The sequence below is a fragment of the Lathamus discolor genome, chromosome 3, assembly GCF_037157495.1.
Source record: "Lathamus discolor isolate bLatDis1 chromosome 3, bLatDis1.hap1, whole genome shotgun sequence".
NCBI classification, from domain to species: Eukaryota; Metazoa; Chordata; class Aves; order Psittaciformes; family Psittacidae; genus Lathamus; species Lathamus discolor.
Genome location: NC_088886.1, coordinates 26,407,418 through 26,427,461, shown reverse-complemented (window position 1 = coordinate 26,427,461; position 20,044 = coordinate 26,407,418). Strand labels below are relative to the sequence as shown.

Here is a 20,044-nt window from a genome sequence, read left to right as displayed (position 1 = left end):
GTTATTTATAACAAATTAGTTTATTATGAAACTGGTGGCTGTGTCTGGAAGAGAGACATATTTATAGAAGGCAAAGGGGCATCAAGTTGGGCAGGCATATCTAAGCCTCATGGATGGCAATGAAGGCTCCTGCTATCCACTAGGAAGGCCTTCAGGTCCATGAAGGCAGGTAGAAAGGAGAAAAGTAATTATTTGTGAACCTGCAGAATTTCTCTGTTGTCAGAATAAGCTCTATAGCTGAAAGTGAGGAGGAAAGGAGGAAAGAGGAGGAAGGCTTTGATACCTTAATTTGTTTCCTCTATCTAGATAATTAATCTAGTTCCCACCTAACGTAAACTTTGAGAAAACTAGCTCAAGCTTCAAGAAATTCTTGTAGTTTTAGACTGATAAGTATTACCAACATAATAAGGAGCACTGCCTGTCATTTTGTGATATTTAGCATATTACAGTACATTTTTGCTACTCCTGATCATAGTTCTTTGATTAGCTGCTTATTTTCTGTGGAGCTGATACAATTATACTATACAATTTTCTTTTCAGTACCGTGAGAAAAGGTTGGAGCAAGAAAAAGAACATCTACAGAACCAGAATGCGTGGCTGAATACTCAATTGCAAGCCAAAACAGAGGAACTTCTACATACTGCCAGGGAGAAAGGCAATGAAATCTTGGAGCTTAAATGTAATCTGGAGAACAAGAAGGAGGAGGTAGTGTAGTTACTGAGTGCTTTTGCCATTTCTTAGAAATTACAATTCCTGATTAACTGTATTAAACAAACCTGAATACTTCAACTTGAGTAAAAAAAAGTATGTTTTGTAGTTAATAGGGAGATGTTTTTTCTTCTAGCTTGTAATTTTTAAGGAATATGTATAGTTACCATTACCTAGAGTAGAAAAGTCAAAGATTTTAATTGTAAGCTATAAATTTCGGAGTTTCTGATAACAAAGCTATATAATGGTATAATGCTGTTAAAATGTACAGGAATACAGGAGCAGAAAGATCTGACTCAACATTCTTTGCAGAGTGCGAAGATGATATTTTTGTTTTCCTGCAACAAAATACATGGCAGAGTCAATGGCTGAGTTTTGAAAATACTCTGCTTCAGTGAGATTCTGTTTGGGTACCTAAGCAGTTTCTTTAACAACTGGCAGTTGGGCAGATTTTCTGTGGCACTTCAGCTCCACTGAGGCTTATGGCTTTATTTGGTTATGCACAATTGGAGCAATTTGGGAATTCTCATTTTTTCTTTTAGCTGAATGCATGGGAGCAAAGTCTGTTAGAAAATGTAAGGATTTAAGTTCTTTCTGGAACATGTTTGGGTTTTGTTGGTTTTTGGTTTTGTTTCTGGGTGTTTTTTTTTGTTGTTGTTGTTCTTTTGGTTTGCTTTGTTTCTTTGTTTCTTTGTTTTAAGTAAAAAGCAATGAGATGGGCAGTTTCCAAAAGAAACTGGACTGGAAAGACAAGCTTATACATGATGTTCTCATTTATTCTTTGAACAGGTTTCTAGAATGGAGGAGCAGGTAAGCAGCTTAAAACAGTCACAGGAAAATCTTCAGAAGCAAGTGGAAGACCTTTTGAATAAACTGAAAGAGGTAAGACAACTTGAAATATATGTGAAACAGCATTACAGTTGCTTATACAAATTACAAATTAAAAATCAAAATGTGTGAAATAGAGTTGAATGCTCACCCACCCTGTCTCTAATTTACTAGGCGAAAGAACAGCAAGCTGGTATGGAGGAAAGATTTCACAGTGAACTGAATGCCCACATAAAATTGTCCAATTTGTATAAGGTGAGTTTATCAATTCTAAGTGTGTTATTACTAATACTTGGCACTGAATCATAGCATTAAGTGTAATGCAGGCCAGTTTTGGTTTTGTTGGGTTTTCTTCCCCACAGAGTGTGAATGTGGGGAAGACATTGGAAAACGTGAAACATACAAAATTTTTTCTTTGCCACCGTCTTAGGCAATATTTGAAATGTTGCATTGCTTGGATCATTTTGTAGATTAAGTGGAATCGGGTTACAGTAGTAACTGTTCTGAGTCACTGTTCTGAGGCTAGACATATTTATGTGATTGTGTTTTATGTTGAATTGGGAGATAAAGGTTTGTTTGTAAGATACAGCTATGCAAGAGGTTTCTCTGAATTTGGGTAATGGAAGCTGATTTCAAGTAACACTGCAGGTATTAGTGGTCTGATTATGGCACAGCTGAGTGTCATGTATTGTGGCAAACAAGCACCGTCTAAACAAATAATTTTTGTTAGTTTTGTCAGCTCAAAGAAAATACCTTGTAGCATATTGATGCATATAAGAAAGCATATAAGAAAAAGTCAGCTAAAGAGGGCACCTAATGAGTTTTGTCTCCTGATTGTTTTTGCTTAGATACCCACATAATCATTCTACCCTGTTTAATTCCAAGATCAAAATTAATACTTTAGTCATTTGTAAACTGATGTCCCTTCATTGAACAGTATGTCAATAGGTTACATTTGTGGAGCATAATGCGTTATCACTTAATTTGTTTTTGTTATGGTGGTTGTTGAGGATTTTTTGGGGAGATTTAGAGTCACTGATTTGAAGGGTTTGTCTTCTGCTTAACATACAGTTTGCTATATACTTTTAACTGTCATTTGTCTGACCCGATACTAAAAGCATTGAGACTGAGTGCCCTTCCGTGGGAATTTATTCTGAGACTTTGGTGATAAGCAAAAGTTGAATCAACTTTATTTCAGTTATCTCTGAACTTGCAGAATTGCTGAAGTGTTGCATTTGTGAGATCTCTAACTGGAAACAAACTTGAACTGTCTGTACAGGATTCCCTAAAAATACCAAATTTTTCAGATTCATCAAAGTCATGGACTCAATATTTCTCCAAATTTGCTTAAGTGAGAGAAAGAACAAAGCCAGTACCAGCCATGAAGTAGCTGAAAGGCCATACATTTTATTTGGATTTCTCATAGCGAATCAGTATCTGATACTTCTTACTCTCAGATGGGCAGTTTGCATCCAAGAAAGACCGAATCCGAGTGGAAAGTGAATTGTCCGGTTTAGGTGAATCTTTCAGCGTTTTACTCAAAACCCCCTGCTTGTTTATGATTTTTAGTCAGTTTGAGCTTTCTTATAAAAATATGGTCACTATTGATATGTACTGAAAGGTTAAATAAAATGCTTCTATTTAGAGTGCTGCTGATGACTCTGAGGCAAAGAGCAATGAACTGACAGGAGCGGTAGAAGAGCTGCACAAGCTCCTGAAGGAAGCAGGTGAAGGTAAGCTGTGAGTGAGAAATAGCAAATGAAATAGAACAGTTGTGCTTCTTTGTAACTACCGTGATGTATTTACGGAAGGAATTTCATTGGTCTTTTGGGATGGTCAGTGTCACTTTGTAACAAAAATTTTATGTGACTAGTTGAATGTATTTGGAGAGGAGTGTGGGGGAACTATTTTCAAATGTTAACTGAAATTTTACTTTGGATTCTGATGAGAGGATCTAATTTTGCAAGATACATCTTCATTTTAGTTTCCTCTTTTAGATTCCTTTTCACTGCTAAAAGGACAGTTTATATTTTAGCACTTTTCTGAACAAAGGTGATAGGCAGCAGTTCATGCTTCCGTCATGTTACTGAGTTTTCTTACAGCATATGCTGCAGGTCATATAAAGTTAAAATAAAATTTAAGGTACATGTGTACATTTTGATCATTTTAAAAGAAAAAATTAAAAACAACCACAACACAGCAAACTGCTTGTCTGATTTTAATTTTAGCAAATAAAGCTACCCAGGAGCATTTGGCTGAGGTGGAAGAGTCAAAAGCTGTAATGGAAAAAGAGCTGAGAGAGAAGATCAGTAAACTGGAAAAGGAGCTGGAGAATGCTAATGATTTACTGTCTGCTACAAAGCGCAAAGGTAGGGATAACACTGGGAAGTAAAATCTTTATATCATCTTTCATAGACTCATAGAATGGTAGAATAGTTAGGGTTGGAAAGGACCTTAAGATCATCTAGTTCCAACCCCCCTGCCATGGGCAGGGACACCTCCCACTAAACCATGTCACCCAAGGCTCGATCCAACCTGGCCTTGAACAGCACTAGGGATGGAACATTCACAGCTTCCTTGGGCAACCCATTCCAGTGCCTCACCACCCTTACAGTAAAAATTAATGAAAATACTCTGCTGAATTTCTATGGGAAGTAAATACATTAATCTTAATTCATCTGTAGTCATTTCTAATCATGGATTCTAGGAGTTTTTCATGTGTCTGTGTTTTTATATATATATGTATAAAAAAATATATATATGAAAATACTTCTTTTTTCTTTTTCTCTGCCACAAAAGTGCATTTCTATTTAAATGTTTTTTGGAAGTTCTTTTGTTAATATGACTTACTTACCTTTAAAAAGAAAAAGGAGAGGAAACAATACCTTAAGGCTGAATCATCAGGTAATAAGAATGATAAACTATAATTATCTTCCTCTTAAAAAAAAAAAAAAGGCAAGAGACAAAGCTCTCTCCTTAAATTTACATTTAACATTAAGTCTTGCTCAGTGGGGTTTTTTTTGTGGGTTTTTTTTTTTTGTTTGGTTTTGTTTGTATTTGGTTTTGGGTTTTTTTGTGGAAAACAGTATTTTGCTTCATGTAAGTGATTTCTAAAGGAAAGAGAGAGCAGAGCAGGGAGGAACAGAGGCATGAAATATATTTGCTAAATTGCTGTGTTAATTTAATTTAATGAAAGTAAACTAGTGTCCTGCCACTCCAAATTTCTGTCACTTTGCTAAGAAATCTAATGTTAAGCTTTGCTCCAGCTGTTTCAGTTGCTTATGTTCAGAAATGATCGAAAGTTTAACAGTCTAATAGCAAAAACTTTAAGCATTTCAGGCTAGTCAAAGATGTTGATAACCTATGATGTGGAATATTTTATATAATACCAGTAAGTTGCACGTGAATATGTATAATATAGGTTACAGAAAACTCTTAAACCAGTAACTTTTAAAGGCTTAAAATAATAATTTGAAATACAGTAATTATAAAGCACAAAGGTGTATGAAGACATTCTTTATATTAGTAAGTTATTTATGATGGGAATTATTGCAGCTTTTTAATAGTAATTGGCATTATGTCTTCAGGAGCCATATTGTCTGAGGAGGAACTGGCAGCGATGTCTCCCACTGCTGCAGCAGTAGCTAAAGTAGTCAAGCCTGGAATGAAATTAACAGAGGTAAGTGAGAAGAAACTCTTCGATCTCAAAGCCCTTACAATGCCAATAGAGATATGCTAGTAATGCAAGGTTGCAGATTTCATTTACTATTTTGGATTTAATATAATGCCTGACTGAAGTCAATGAAATTTTTTTGTTTGAGGCAGACTTTACTAGCTAAGTCACTGGGATATTTTTCAACATACCTTACAGTTTTTCTTAAGTATATAAAAATATTTGTGGGGTCTTTAATTTCTTTTTCTGAAATACGTGCATGTAAACTTATTTTCTGTACGTGTTTTTGGCAGGAGACTTTATTTTTTCTTATTTGCATGTTTGTTTTAATCTGTGCTGCTGTGCATTTGGCTTTTACTTGCAGAAAAAAATTAAATAAGTCAGACATGCTATAGAGCTTTTTTTTTTTCAGTTCTATTTATGGAATTTGTATTTTTATTTTGTCTGTCATTCTGTCTAGATGTTAAAATACTTCTGTGAATGGTGTTTTCTTTTGTGATGCAAGTTTTGATATTTCTATTCTCTTAAACTTGCCCAAGATTTGTCCCTTTTATATAGATTTTTTTTTTCTTTATTGCACACTATTTCACTATAAAAACTTGCCATTTTAAAATTAATATGGAGAACTGCTTTGCGCTGGTATGAGTCCTAAAAACACATTGTTTTGAAAATCCAACTTGTTTTTCTGAATTAACTAATTTTAGAGTGGTATGAAATTATACTGCTGTAAGGTATAAATTGTGTAATTACGGGTGGCCTTTTTTTTTTAAGAGTCTGTGCAGATGTATTGAAAACAAACAACAACAACAACAACAAAATCAACCCAAAACTCTTTCGTTGCAGCTGTACAATGCATATGTAGAAACTCAGGATCAGTTGCTTTTGGAAAAGCTGGAGAATAAGAGAATCAATAAATATTTGGATGAAATAGTGCAGGAAGTAGAAGCGAAAGCACCAATCTTAAAACGTCAGCGTGAAGAATTTGAGCGTTCCCAAAAAGCTGTTGCTAGTCTGTCTGCAAAGCTTGAACAAGCTATGAAGGTCAGTAAAAAAAAAAAGACCGTGTAAAACCATGGGTAAAAATGATTTTCTAAATTTCTTAATAGCTCTTAGTAAATGTATAAAAATGGATCTTTTAAAATCAACTTTTGTTTTGTTGGAAAACTCTGAACTTTCTAGCTTGTGATTTATTAGGCTGTACAAAGGATTTCACAAAACCAACATTTTTCCAGAGTTTTTTATTGTGAAGGCTTAAATATGGTGACTTAAAATCTGTGGTTTTTCTGGGAATATATAATTCCTTATGAGCAAAGATTGGCATTTGTCTGTCCAAAGAAATAAAATTGGACTTAAGTGTTTGCTTCCCATTAATTTTTAATGCATACACTAATACAGCATCAAAGAGTGTTGCTTTTGAATCCTAAATCTGTAGAGTTTAGGCTAAAGTAGTAAAGCACAGCTTGAATCACGAGGCATGTCTCTGATGTTATCTTACTGAAAAAGAATGTGTTTAAGCAAAATTGCTATGTGTTTCTTAATGTTTGTATGCTTGCAGGAAATCCAACGATTGCAGGAGGATGCTGATAAAGCCAATAAGCATGCCTCTCTGCTTGGAAGAGAAAACCAGAGACTGGAAATACAAGTAAAAGATCTTTCACAGCAGGTAGAACCAATGTTGCTCTGGTTAAAATGTACTATTGCAATTTATTTATTAACATGTTGCTGAATTTCTGAAGTTTACTTGGAAGTTGTGTTCAGCCAAAGTTATGTAGAGTTTGGTTGTCATAAAAGCCTTAGTGATGTTAAAAGCTTCTCTTTAGGACAACATAGCATTTACCTTTCTGCTTACAAAATTGCAATAAGCGATGAAAAATGCAATAAGCAATGCTGCTTTAAGATAATACCATTAAACATTTGACATGGAAAGTGTGTGTGTATGTGTATATATATATATATAATATGCAACTTCTTTTTTTGATGGGAATGTTTTGGGATATATGCAGAACTGAACACAGACTATCCACTTCTGATCTTGATACAATTCCCTTTTGCTGAACTGTTTTTTTGCATAATATAATTATCTTACAAGGATTTATTGACTGTAATAGTTTCTGTATTGTAGGAAAAAATACTTCATTTCTAAGTACTTTGTATCTAATATATTGTTTTTCAGAGTGAACTTTCAAGGAAAAAATACTTCGTTTCTAAGTACTTTGTATCTAATATTGTTTTTCAGAGTGAACTTTCAAGTCTGTGCATGTCTTATGCTAGAATATTGTCTTTCAGATTCGTGTGCTTTTAATGGAACTTGAAGAAGCTAGAGGCAATCATGTGATTCGTGATGAAGAAGTGAGTTCTGCTGACATCAGTAGCTCTTCTGAAGTGATATCTCAACATCTAGTCTCTTACAGAAACATTGAAGAACTTCAGCAGCAGAATCAGCGTCTCTTAGTGGCTCTTAGGGAGCTGGGAGAGGCTAAAGAAAAAGAGGAGCAAGAAACAACATCATCTAAGTAAGTTATCTCTTCTAGTAAACTGCTTGTACTATGTAGTAACGGATTTATTCAAATACTTTCCAGATTTTTGCTTCTGATTGAGTGCACATGCATACACAAGTGCACATACACTTATGAGCAACTATGTAATTCATAAAGGCAAATTGTTATTAGCATTGTTTTCAGGTTTAGATTAAAATGGCTCTGTATCAGCATATCTTGTAATAGGTCCTCTCATCAAAATCAAAAGTAAAAATGCACATCTTTTTAGTGAATTTCACACAACAGAGCTGGTTTTCAATAAAGAAAGATAAGCTTTCATTCCCCATAGCTGAATAGAAAATTGAAATGTTCATATAATACACTAGCTGGGTATATATATGTGGTTAATGCCCACAGATAATGTGATTCTATATTGAAAGTTCTTAGTCTGATTCTGTGCTCATGCTAATGACTGTTTGAAGTTACTCGTAAATAGAATTGCATCTATTTTGCTTTTCATGAAAGAGGCCTGCTTTCTTTGGCATCTACCAAACGGCAAGCCCAAAAGGCAATATTTCTGTAAGTTTGCTCAAAAAACTCGGTGTTGCTTAGCTTTCCAAGATGCTATAAATGTAAACTGGAGGACTGGACACAAAATGCAAGGGTATCTTACTATACCTCGCTGATTATGTTACTGAAAATAGGTGTTGTTGGTTTCAGAATTTCTGAGCTTCAAAGTCAGCTTGAGGAAGCTCTCAGTGAGCTAGAAAAACTGCGTGAATCACGTCATCATCAGTTGCAGCTTGTTGAGTCTATAGTTCGTCAGCGGGATATGTTCCGCATATTGTTGGCACAGACAACAGGAGCTATCATTCCTTTGCAAGGTAAGCATCGTGTTTCTGCATCATTGAAGAAGAACAAAAACAAACGGACATTTGTTACAAGTTTTCAAATGCGCTGTAATGGTACCTACTAACTTCCCTTAATCTGGTATTCAACTTTTACTCACTGGAAAACCTGTGAATTCAGGTTTAGACACATGGTTTTATTTTTACAGTACAATAACGTGCTGCAACATAATGACCGACGTGTAGTGGTGACTATGTGTGTTCTGGTAGCATACTGTAGGTATAAAGAATGAATTGCTCAGGAAATCAAGACTTTTCTAGCAATACAGTATTAGTTTTAGCCGTATTTTGGTGTGGTTAGATTATCTTCTGCTTTGGCAAGCGTTTATTCGATTACTGCCTTTAAAATCCTCTTTATCTTTTCATAGCTTCAGGTATGTTACCAGAGGAGATGTCTCTTACATCTACGCCAAAGCGCTCAAATTTACCTCAGGCCATGTCAACTCCTGCTTCAGTGTCAATGCCTGAGTCAGTGGAGACTTTGGAGGCTAAAGCTGCACTTAAGCAGGTACATTTTCTGATAAAGGTTGTAGAAAGCTATCACTGTGGGGCTTTTTTTTTGTTTGTTTTTCTTGTAAGTGCTTTAATGTCTGTTCTTTGATGCAGTTACAGGAAGTTTTTGAGAACTATAAAAAAGAAAAGGCAGAGAATGACAAGTTGCTGAATGAACAAAACGAAAAGCTTCAGGAGCAGGTCACGGACTTGAGGTCACAAAATGCAAAGATATCTACACAGCTGGAGTTTGCTTCCAAGCGGTAAATCAGCAATTTTTTTTCATTACTGTATGTATGTGTTGTCAGTAGGATCGTGTTGACTGCTTGATACCATTTACTTAAGAAGAGTTGCCAATTTAATATTTATCTATTCTGTTAAAGAACACAAAGGAAATAGTTAAGATGGGATCAAGAATACATCTTCTAGTTGAGTGAGCCACATCTATGAAAACTGGTGCACAAGAGTGTGAAATGTAGCTGTGTACATACACTTTTTGCAATTAAGATCAAGCAATTTAATGTGGCAAACTTTGTTGTTCCTTGTGAAGTTACGAAATGCTGCAGGATAATGTTGAAGGCTATCGTCGAGAAATAACATCTTTGCATGAAAGAAACCAGAAACTCACAGCAACAACTCAGAAGCAAGAGCAGATAATTAACGCTATGACTCAAGACCTGAGGGGAGCTAATGAAAAACTGGCAGTGGCAGAGGTTAGTAGTACAGTGTGTTATACTGCTAAATATTCCAAGTTAGGACTAGAGTTTTTCTTACGACTGTCTTGACAGCTGTCAGAAACTGGAATGTGTGGCTTTTTGAGTGCATTAGCTGTTAAATTTGTAAAAGCTTGTGTGCTTGTGTATTTGGTTTATATACTTGTAACATTCTGCAAAATGTCTCAAGTACTGCTTGAAGATGTAAGAACATTCTGAGGGTGTTTCAGTTTACAGGGGAAGACAGTGTGATTAGTCACACTGTTGTGTTCTCACTTGGCTTAATTTGCATGAGTTTTGATTTACAATCTGTAATTTTAAAGATATTTTTAATTAACTAATCATAAGATTAATGGACAGATTTGGGATTGATAACAAGTTGCTTGTTATTATTTGCTGTCTTAAAGGTGAGAGCAGAAAACTTAAAAAAAGAGAAAGATATCTTGAAGATGTCAGATGTGCGTTTGACTCAGCAACGTGACTCTCTGTTAGTTGAACAAAGAGGACAGAACTTGCTGCTTGCTAATTTGCGAGCTATTCAGGTATATGGCATTATTCTCATACAAATTTGGTCTGTCTTTCAGAATTTTCAATAAACGCCCCTAATAAAACAGTCATGGGACTGGGTCTTTTTTTTTTTTTTTTTGTGGTTTTTGGAGGGTGATAATTTTGTTTCCAGTTGCCACTGAACATAAAATACTTGAGCTACTTGTTTAAGCAGGTTTGGTATTCCTATCTTACAATATGATATTCTGTTATTTACTTGGGCAAAGTCCTGAAAATTTTGAGTTGTTGAGAAGGGTTTTCACAATAAAATGGAAATAAAACATGGAACCAAAATTAAATAAAAAGTCTACATATGAATTTTTATAACAGTAAAATCTACTAGTTGCTACCTTGGTAGTTTAGTTTTCTAGTATTTTAGGGTGCATTTATACATTTATATTTCCTATTGTAAGGTATATTGACTCTCAGAGTATAAATACTTAAGGTTGCACATTTTATCATGTGATGGAATTCTGTTTCTGCACTAGATCTTTTGGGTTTCTTTAATCTCAGGAATTACATTGCATGTGTAATAGATTTTTTTATTTTTTTTTTCCCCTAACAGTACTATCAATATTACTAAAAAAATCTTTCAAAACTAAGTCATAGGTTTTAAGTGCTACTTTTTTGTAATTTTCTTTATCTGCCTACTGTTGTTTGCTCCCTACAGTAATTATTTCATAGATTACTGAAGTGTATTACAAGCATTGTGTATTATGGTCTTTTATCAGGGAATACTGGAGAAGTCTGAGACAGATACCAAACAAAGGCTCAATAATCAGATAGAAAAGCTAGAGCGTGAAATATCTCAGCTGAAGAAGAAACTAGAAAGTGAGGTGGAACAAAGACATTCCCTTACCAAAAATCAAGAGGTAAGTATAAATATACTAAAGTTATTTCAATGAAAATAAAGCCACAGTTTTATGGCTTAGTGCATTGTTTTTCATTTGTGAAACTTACAAACGTAGCTGGTCTTTGTGCCATTTGTGAATAATTACAAGTTTAAGAACCTTGTGTTTTCAGGTTCATATCCTTGATCTTAAGAGGCAACTCGAGACTGAGACAAACCGTCACATTAACACGAAGGAACTTTTAAAGAATGCCCAGAAGGAAACTGTGATGTTGAAACAGCAGCTTAACAATACAGAGGCTCAGCTAACATCTCAGTCATCACAGAGGGCTCCAGGGAAAGGTAAGATGTTTTTCTACATTGAATTTCTCTTTATGTTAAATATTTCTGTCTGTAGAATCGTAAAACTCACAATAATTTAGAATTAGGAGGAAAGTACGCTAAATAATAAATCTCATCAATATTACAGTCACATAATCAAGTAAATGATAACCAGGATTATTTTGCTAAAGTGAAATTCATGTCCAAGCAGCCTTTGACAAAGGGGACAAATAAAGCAAAACTTTTATTAATGGATCCCTATTAGGTTCCCTATTTTTAAATAGCCAATTTTATTGTAAGCCACTATTGTGGTTAAGACTGGTAATTTAATTTAGAGAAGCTTTGTGGCAGTGATACTGTTTTCATGTTACTAGATTTTAGTTTTTAACAGAACAATGGTTTAAAAAGCTGAATTAAACTTCATCAGTTAATGAATGTATTCTAATACTATATAGGTCAGCCTAGTACAAATGAAAATGTGGATGATCTTGTAAGTCGACTAAGACAAGCTGACGAACAAGTTAATGACCTGAGAGAGAGACTCAAGACTAGTTCTAGTAATGTGGAACAATACAGAGCCATGGTTCTTAGTCTAGAGGAATCCCTTAATAAGGAAAAACAAGTAAGTAGTTACCATTGTGTATTAGAGAAAAACAAGAAACAAAATGAAAGGGTTTGGTTTTTTGGGTGTGTTTTTTTTGTTGCTTTTTTTCTTTTTGTAGTACTGTACAGTCTGTAGGACTTGAAGGAATTACAAAAAAGCTGGTCAGTTTAGAAGACATTATAATATAATGTAGTTAGACCATATTTTAGAAAGCTTTTAATCATAAAAACGCTATACCTTTTTGCACCATGGTTTTAAAATGCTGGATTGTAAATTGTACTCAAATCTGTATTCTGCCAATGTCCTCCTTCGAAAGAGGGGATTTGACTTTTTAAAACTCTTGCTTGTTATAACTCTGTGATCAATGGTTAAAAATATTATGTAGCTCTCAAATCAAAAGCAGTTAAATTCATACCTTCTTGCATCGCTGATGACCTTACTGATAGCAAAGAACACTGTATGTGGTATTCATGGGAAAAGCTTGGGAATGACCTTCCAATCTCTCATACACTCCACCAAGATAATACAGAATGAAGCCTCTTTTTCCAAGTCACTCAGCATATCAAAATAAGATAGATGGGGGAAAAGAATTCTCATTGTTCACCAAAAATAAAGTGTCACTAGACAGTGGAGTGCTGTTTGTCTAGTATCCCAAGTTCTCTGACTGTTCTGTTACTGTGAAAATTTTATTGTGGTTTGGTATGCTTTAACAATATTAGAGATTCTAGTGTGTAATAGAGATATCCTGGTTACTGCACGTTTGACTGCAGTCACCTTAAACTCCTCTTAGGTGTACTTCATGAGGTATTACAGCTTTGAATGGAGGAAATGGGGGAAGGGGAAAAAAATTCAATGTTATTCATGATTCTCCACATCTTCAGTGTTGTTGTTCTAAATGAGATGCTGAGAATAGCTATTCTGATTTTAAATCATTAACAAGATACTGGGTTTATATCGGACTATCATATTTAAAGGAAAAAATATTGATTTCTTATGGATTTTAATGAAGGTGACAGAGGAAGTTCGTGCAACAGTTGAAGCTCGTCTGAAGGAGTCTTCAGAGTATCAAGCACAGCTAGAAAAGAACCTGATGGAGTCAGAGAAAGAAAAGCAAGAACTGCAAGAGGAGAAGCGTAAAGCTGTGGAGAGTATGGAGCAACAGGTGTGCACTGAATGCCCCCCCCCCCCTTTAAACTCACTTGTAGGGAGTCCACAAGAACGTGCTTTTACATAATTCCATAAGCTGGTTTTTTTGTTTGTTTGTTTGTTTTTCCAAAGTACTGTAGTGTCACCAACTTAATCTTTTAGAATGTACAAAAGGCTAACTAAATTTGTTAGAGGTTTGTAAGGATGAGTAGTGCATTAACCTTACCAATTCATTAGGGTGATTGTGTATTTAAAGCTGTCACTGTCTTGCTGAACTTTGAGCAGTCTGTAGAAAAACATGAGTAAAAGCCTGTGAGAAAGATTTCAGAAAACCCTTTTTCAAACATGAGCCAATACCAGTTGTGTAGCATGCGCATCTTTTAAAATCAGAGTGGACAATGCCCTTACTTGTCTGGTTTATATCTGGGCTTTTATTGAGGTTGAGAGAAACAAGATAACTGCAGCTAGAATTACTGCAGGCCCAACTCTGAAATAACAGCAGTATATTTTTTACCAGGAAAGAATTCTGTATATTAATAAGTCAAAATCTTGAAAGTATTTCCCTTAAAAAAAAATACTAATTTTAATCTAAAAATAATAAAATAACCACCCTTTGGTTCTACATTGTTCTTGATGGTGTGTATTCAAATCCTTGCTGTGTTCAGTACTCTGTAAAATACTTTGCCATTTAGTGTTGGTTTTATTCTTCTTTTGTTTTGTTTTTGTTCTTCTCCCTCTGTCATCACTGTAGCTATCGGAACTAAAGAAGAGTCTGTCAACCGTGCAGTCGGAAGTTCAAGAAGCTCTTCAGAGAGCCAGCACAGCTTTAAATAATGAACAGCAAGCCAGACGTGACTGCCAGGAACAAGTACGGCAGTATTTGTCTTTGTAGTATTTGCCTATTTTAGCTAGAGGTAGCAAACTACTGATAGTTGTTTGGTAGTTTTTTTTTGGTTTTTTGCTTGTTTGTTTTTTATTTAAATGACTGATAGTTTCTCAGTTGAACTCAAAACATTTTTTAAAGGTAGTACTGCTAATCAGAGGCTTTTGGAGATGAGAAGTGCTGGAAGAGCACATTCTTTATTTTGTGAACAGCTGCTTATTTAATGCTTTATTTTTCTACCTGATGAAAGTAGTAATATGAACTAAACTGACTTTGAATGCAAACTTGCGCTGCAAGCACAGTTTGTGTCACATTTAGGAAAACAACAGAAGACACAGTGGATCACTGTTTCTATGGTCTGTTTCGTTATGTAAAAAAAATTGATTGGGGAGTGTAATTAATTGTTTTTAGTGAATTGCTACCTCTGGCCACCCAAAGACCTACTTCAAATTCTAAGTTTTCTTAAGAAGTTAAGGGAAACATTCTGAGCTGGTCTGGGGGTTATTTCTTTGTACATATAAAAAATATAACATTAAAGGTAATAGTCTTATTTTTTATTTATTTTTCTGCAGGCAAAGATGGCTTCTGAAGCTCAAAATAAATATGAACGGGAATTAATGCTTCATGCTGCTGATGTTGAAGCATTACAGGCTATTAAAGACCAAGTTTCCAAGAACACAGCAGTAAGGCAGCAACTAGAGGAAGCTGCTCAGAAAGCTGAGTCTGAATTGTTGGAGTGCAAAGCCTCTTGGGAAGAGAGAGAGAGAATGATCAAGGTATGATTTTTCTTACGGTTTCAGTGTTCTGTTGTTTTTATTTAACAGAAATTCAGCCACAGGCTTCACATCTATTGAACACTTTTGTTGTAGGATGAAGCTTCAAAACTTGCATCCCGCTGTGAAGATTTGGAAAAACAAAATAGATTATTGCACGAACAGCTGGAAAGTCTGAGTGATAAGATGGTGACTTCTATGAAAGAAGCCATGCCAACTGCAGTAAATGTTTCTCTTAATGAAGAAGGCAAATCCCAGGAACAGATCTTAGAAATTCTTAGGTAAATTTATTTCTGGTCTCCTTCCCTCAGTGAGTGTAAATTAGTTGCCAAATCTAATAGTTCTGTATTAGTTTATATTTGAAGGTCACTTCCAACATGGTAGTCTGTATTTCCCTTGAGATTCCTTCCAATCTGGTATTCTGTGATTGATAACATATAACATTTTAGCACTTTTTTGCTAGGCAGTAGGTGGTTGTACTACATCAGTAACAATACAGGAGATTTCTTTCTACTCATAGGAAAAAAACTGAGTCAGTTACAACAGGAAGCTAAATCAGGTTTTAGCAAATGTGATTGGCAAGAAAGTTTCATAGAGGTGATTTTTTTTTTTTTCTCATTGCGGTTTTTAGTGGTTTATGTAGATTTTCAAGAAGATTTATCTAGGATTTTTTATCTTTATGAACCAATTTCTATGCTCAGTAGACCTACAGATAAAAGATGTTTCAACTTATAATACTTTGTCTTGCATTTTCATTGACATGTGTTGTTTATTTTTGTACTGCAGATTTATACGTCGAGAAAAGGAGATTGCAGAAACTAAGTTTGAGGTGGCCCAGGTGGAGAGTTTGCGTTACCGTCAGAGAGTGGAGCACCTGGAAAGGGAACTCCAGGAGCTGCAAGACAGTCTCAATGCTGAGAGGGAGAAGGTGCAGGTATGGTTGGGTATTATTGCTTATGAATTTAAGAAGTAGAGAGGGCTGTTGCGTATGTTCTGGTCTTTATCTTTGCTGCCTGTGCCTAGAAATGAAGTTTTGGAAAATCCAGGAGCTCTAAAATTGGGGCTGCTGTATAGCCAAGTGGAGAATCTTTTTCTGAGTCCTCTGAAACAGTGTGACAATTCCAAAATTGGATAAATAGGGAAAATAAAGATACTTTTTATAATTTTTTTTTTTCCCTGATCCCCCTTTTCTCAAGTGATATTTACTTGTTTTGATGTGCGTGTGAGATAATGAACACCATACTAGCTTTCCAGGGTGGTGTTACACCAGATCCGGATAAGTATATATGTACGTGCAAGCAAAACAAATGATTGAGTTAAATCTTTTCAAAAGGTAACAGCAAAAACCATTGCACAGCATGAAGAATTAATGAAAAGAACTGAGACCATGAATGTACTGATAGAGACCAACAAGATGCTAAGAGAAGAGAAGGAGAGGCTAGAACAAGAGCTACAACAAATTCAAGCAAAGGTTAGTACTGAAGTTCATGTAACTTTTTTAGATATTCAAGCTGATGAGTTAGTGTCTGGATATATTATTGCTAATTACAGTAAGTACATGATTTAGAGTGTCGTTATTCCTGTATGTCATACACAAATGAGGAAGTTCTTCCCTTTAGAATTTTAGAAGACATAGGTCCATCTAGAACACTGGAAAATTTTAAGTTCAGTTTCATTTAAATGAATCGGGGTTTATCCTTGCCTAGATGTATACCAGTAACAGGGATATATTATCAGCAGATAAATTTAAGCGGCACAGGAATACGTATAAAGCAGACCACAGCTTTATTAGGAGTTTAAAAGGAAGATACTGTCTCTTCCTGTTTCTGCGCACCAGTGGAATGGAATCCAGTGCACTGTTGCTTGGCTTCTAACATGTAATTAATAATCTGTTTCCTGTACCAGAGTACAAAGAGTGAGAATCTAAGATTGTGAAGTTACACATGTATTTTTTCCCTCTCTGTAGGATTATCCCCTGCTCTTGCATCTTGTCCTTTTCCCTGCCCCTGGTGGGCCACTGAAAGGCAAAACGTTGGAAAAGAATCTTTATCAGGGCTTCTTGAGGGTTGATTTTGCTCTCTCTGTCCCTCTTTACTATCCTTGTTCTCAAGGCCTACCATATTCAATTTCCTTCAGTCTCAAAAGATCCGGAGAGTTCTCCTGTTGTGTTTTTTTTTTTCAGGTACGCAAGCTTGAGGCAGACATTCTACCTCTGCAAGAGTCTAATGCTGAACTGAGTGAGAAAAGTGGAATGTTACAGGCGGAGAAAAAGCTGTTGGAAGAAGATGTCAAACGCTGGAAAGCCCGGACTCAGGTGGAGAATGCATGTTTTCAAAGAGAAGTTCAGGGGGAAATGAAGTGACTAAAAAAAAAATAATTCTATATTTTGTTAAAAATAACAATGAGTCAAGAAATGTATTTGAATTATAAAGCATTGATTATGCAGCTTCAAAATAGGCTATTCTGATTCACAGGCATTCCAAATCAAAATGCAAAAGCAGGAGCTCTAATTCAAAGACTTTTTCTAGATACAGCTGTATAATCATCTTACAAAAGTGCAAACTATTTTCTCAACCTTTCAGCATTTATTAAGTCAACAGAAGGACACCGATCTCGAAGAGTATCGGAAGCTGCTTTCAGAGAAGGAGGCAAACACAAAGCGTATCCAACAAATGAGTGAAGAAACAGGCAGGCTTAAAGCAGAAATAGCCAGGTGTGGTATGAGTCAATTACTAACAAGTTCTGTGCAAAGCAGAATAGTTTAAATAAGGCTGTATCTGGAATTGTAATTTCTTTGCTGTCTCCATGGAACTATGAAACCTTTGCTGTTCTTATTGTAGGTTGGTAATATGCAAGCAAAATTGTCAGAATTGTTCAGAAGCTGTCTTTTAGCTGAACTTATTCTAAACTAATGTATTCTAAAGTAGTGTGTATTCTACAAATACTCCTTTGTACTGCAAAATCCTAGAAAACATAATTCACTACAGAGAATGCCTGTGATATCACATAAAAGAAATATTGAAATGTGTTGATTATTTGTAACATCTCATTTGCGTCTTCCTCTAATCTCTTGTTTAGAACTAATGCATCCTTGACTACAAGCCAGAACCTTGTTCAGAGCCTTAAGGATGAAGTAACTAAAATAAGAACAGAAAAGGATACTTTGCAGAAAGAGCTAGATGCTAAAGTGGCTGACATACAAGAAAAAGTGAAAACAATAACACAAGTCAAGAAAATTGGTCGCAGGTACAAGACTCAATATGAGGAGCTGAAAGCACAGCATGATAAGGTAGATGGAATTTCTTAGCAAAGAAAAAACTTATTAAAAAAATACGTGTTTTCATTTAGTCATATATAATCTATCTATATAATCTAGCTAATGATCTTTTCATTATATTAGTATAATATTGTACAAATACTTACCTGTGAAAAGCAGAAAATGATGTCATTTATTCTGCTGTTAGCTCAAGCTGCAACAAAACATAAGCAGCATATCAGCTTAATAATTTGAAGTATTCTTAACTTTATGGTTATTAGAATTCCTGGGTTTTGCCCGGAACTTTTTGAACAATCAATTCGCATGCAAAAGAAACTTCTGAAAGAAATTACGTTCTAATCAAATTAGTACCGTTTTGCCTGATACCACTTGATATATTTCAGATGGTTGCTGAAGCATCAACTCAGTCTTTTGTAGAACATCAAGAAGAACAAGTTTCTCTCCAGGAAGTACAAGAGCTGAAAGACACTCTCAGTCAAGCTGAAGTGAAGACAAAGACTTTGGAGACTCAGGTTGAAAGCTTACAAAAGGTGAGATCAGAGTGAACAAGCTAAGAACAGTGAACAATTTCGGAGTATTGTATTCTACTGCAATCTTAAATGCATAACAGAAGAATATGAAGGTATTCTACTGTGAGTGTGTACATTTATGCACAGAAATAAGTAAGTTAACCTATTTGTGCCTCAACCTTGGGAGAGAGGGGCCTTAAACCTCGTTTAAATCCTGTGTGTAGAGTCTCTCACATTATTTCTTGGAATAAATAAGTGGGAAGGAGAATGCTATTTTCTCAACTATACTTTCAGGGAGGACTGGACTCCCCTCTTGTTGATTAGAAGCCTTTTAACCTTAATACAGTGTCCAGCTAATACTAGGTCCTTGGATGTTGTTTGCTGAAGTAGCAGCTAGTTATGGCCAATAGTTGCAACGTCTCTCTTTCAATCTTTCTCTATCTCTCTCCCTTTCTCCCTAGTCTATAGCAGAAAAGGAAGCTGAAGTTCGAAATCTTCAGGAGCAAACAATACAGCTACAATCAGAACTTGCTCGTTTTCATCAAGATCTGCAAGAGAAGACTACACAGGAAGAACAGCTCAGGCAACAGATCACCGAGAAGGAAGAGAAAACTAGGAAGACGTTGCTTGCGGCCAAGCAGAAGATTGCACAGTTAGCTGGTATTATAATATGTTCTTTTTCTGTCCTTAAGGTGTCGTCTTCAGTTGGTGGTTTTTTTTTTTTTTTTTGACCTATGGAAAAGCATTTAGACAGGATGCTAAATACGAAAATATGGCCTAATTCATATTATACTTAAAAATTTTTTCTAGTTAAGGTGTTACAGGAATTGTTCTAAATAATTCTGATTCCTTCAGGAGATTATGATAGTGTGTACTGAGCTGTACACTGGAGGTAAAAAAGTTTTGCTTAGTTTTCACAAGCCAGCTTGATAACACCCATTTTTTATCCTTCTGTTGATTAGAGCAGACTGACCCTACTAACAGCTCCAGTAACTCTTTTCTTCCCTTCCCTCTTGCCTTCCCTAAATGTACAGATGCAAAACATACTGCCTCCTTATTTTTAATCGATGTTGAGAGAAATGATGGTGTCAGAGCTTGCTGAAAGCATCTTGTTCTTTTGTGACTACTACTTCTTGTTTATTTATTGCATTATTATTTCCATTTAATTGCAATTAAATATAAAAAAGGCATGTGAAAGTTAAAATTACATCTAAATCCTCTGTTGATAGCTTAATCGTTTTAACATTTCAAGATACTTCAGGTAACATTAAAACAGCCAGGTATTCGGCATGCAGAAAGTCAGTAGGCAGCTTCACAGTTGCAAGATTGGGTTCTT

At 35.3% G+C, this 20,044-nt stretch overlaps 1 protein-coding gene across 3 annotated transcripts in view; it reads left to right on the top strand.

Moving 5' to 3' along the window:
* Positions 1–20,044, top strand: part of TPR (translocated promoter region, nuclear basket protein) — a 42,235-nt gene that overhangs the window by 4,493 nt on the left and 17,698 nt on the right. For all 3 annotated transcript variants that reach the window (XM_065674226.1, XM_065674225.1, XM_065674224.1), the window contains exons 6-33: positions 541–705; positions 1,498–1,590; positions 1,711–1,791; positions 3,182–3,269; positions 3,765–3,905; positions 5,124–5,215; positions 6,053–6,250; positions 6,765–6,872; positions 7,496–7,722; positions 8,407–8,570; positions 8,963–9,102; positions 9,201–9,349; positions 9,637–9,799; positions 10,207–10,341; positions 11,077–11,217; positions 11,369–11,537; positions 11,972–12,138; positions 13,130–13,282; positions 14,018–14,134; positions 14,722–14,925; positions 15,019–15,203; positions 15,709–15,856; positions 16,256–16,393; positions 17,105–17,236; positions 17,505–17,635; positions 18,001–18,211; positions 18,583–18,729; positions 19,170–19,368. In XM_065674226.1, coding sequence (XP_065530298.1) covers positions 541–705; positions 1,498–1,590; positions 1,711–1,791; positions 3,182–3,269; positions 3,765–3,905; positions 5,124–5,215; positions 6,053–6,250; positions 6,765–6,872; positions 7,496–7,722; positions 8,407–8,570; positions 8,963–9,102; positions 9,201–9,349; positions 9,637–9,799; positions 10,207–10,341; positions 11,077–11,217; positions 11,369–11,537; positions 11,972–12,138; positions 13,130–13,282; positions 14,018–14,134; positions 14,722–14,925; positions 15,019–15,203; positions 15,709–15,856; positions 16,256–16,393; positions 17,105–17,236; positions 17,505–17,635; positions 18,001–18,211; positions 18,583–18,729; positions 19,170–19,368 — 4,186 coding nt within the window. The remainder of the gene's footprint in view (positions 1–540; positions 706–1,497; positions 1,591–1,710; positions 1,792–3,181; positions 3,270–3,764; positions 3,906–5,123; positions 5,216–6,052; positions 6,251–6,764; positions 6,873–7,495; positions 7,723–8,406; positions 8,571–8,962; positions 9,103–9,200; positions 9,350–9,636; positions 9,800–10,206; positions 10,342–11,076; positions 11,218–11,368; positions 11,538–11,971; positions 12,139–13,129; positions 13,283–14,017; positions 14,135–14,721; positions 14,926–15,018; positions 15,204–15,708; positions 15,857–16,255; positions 16,394–17,104; positions 17,237–17,504; positions 17,636–18,000; positions 18,212–18,582; positions 18,730–19,169; positions 19,369–20,044) is intronic.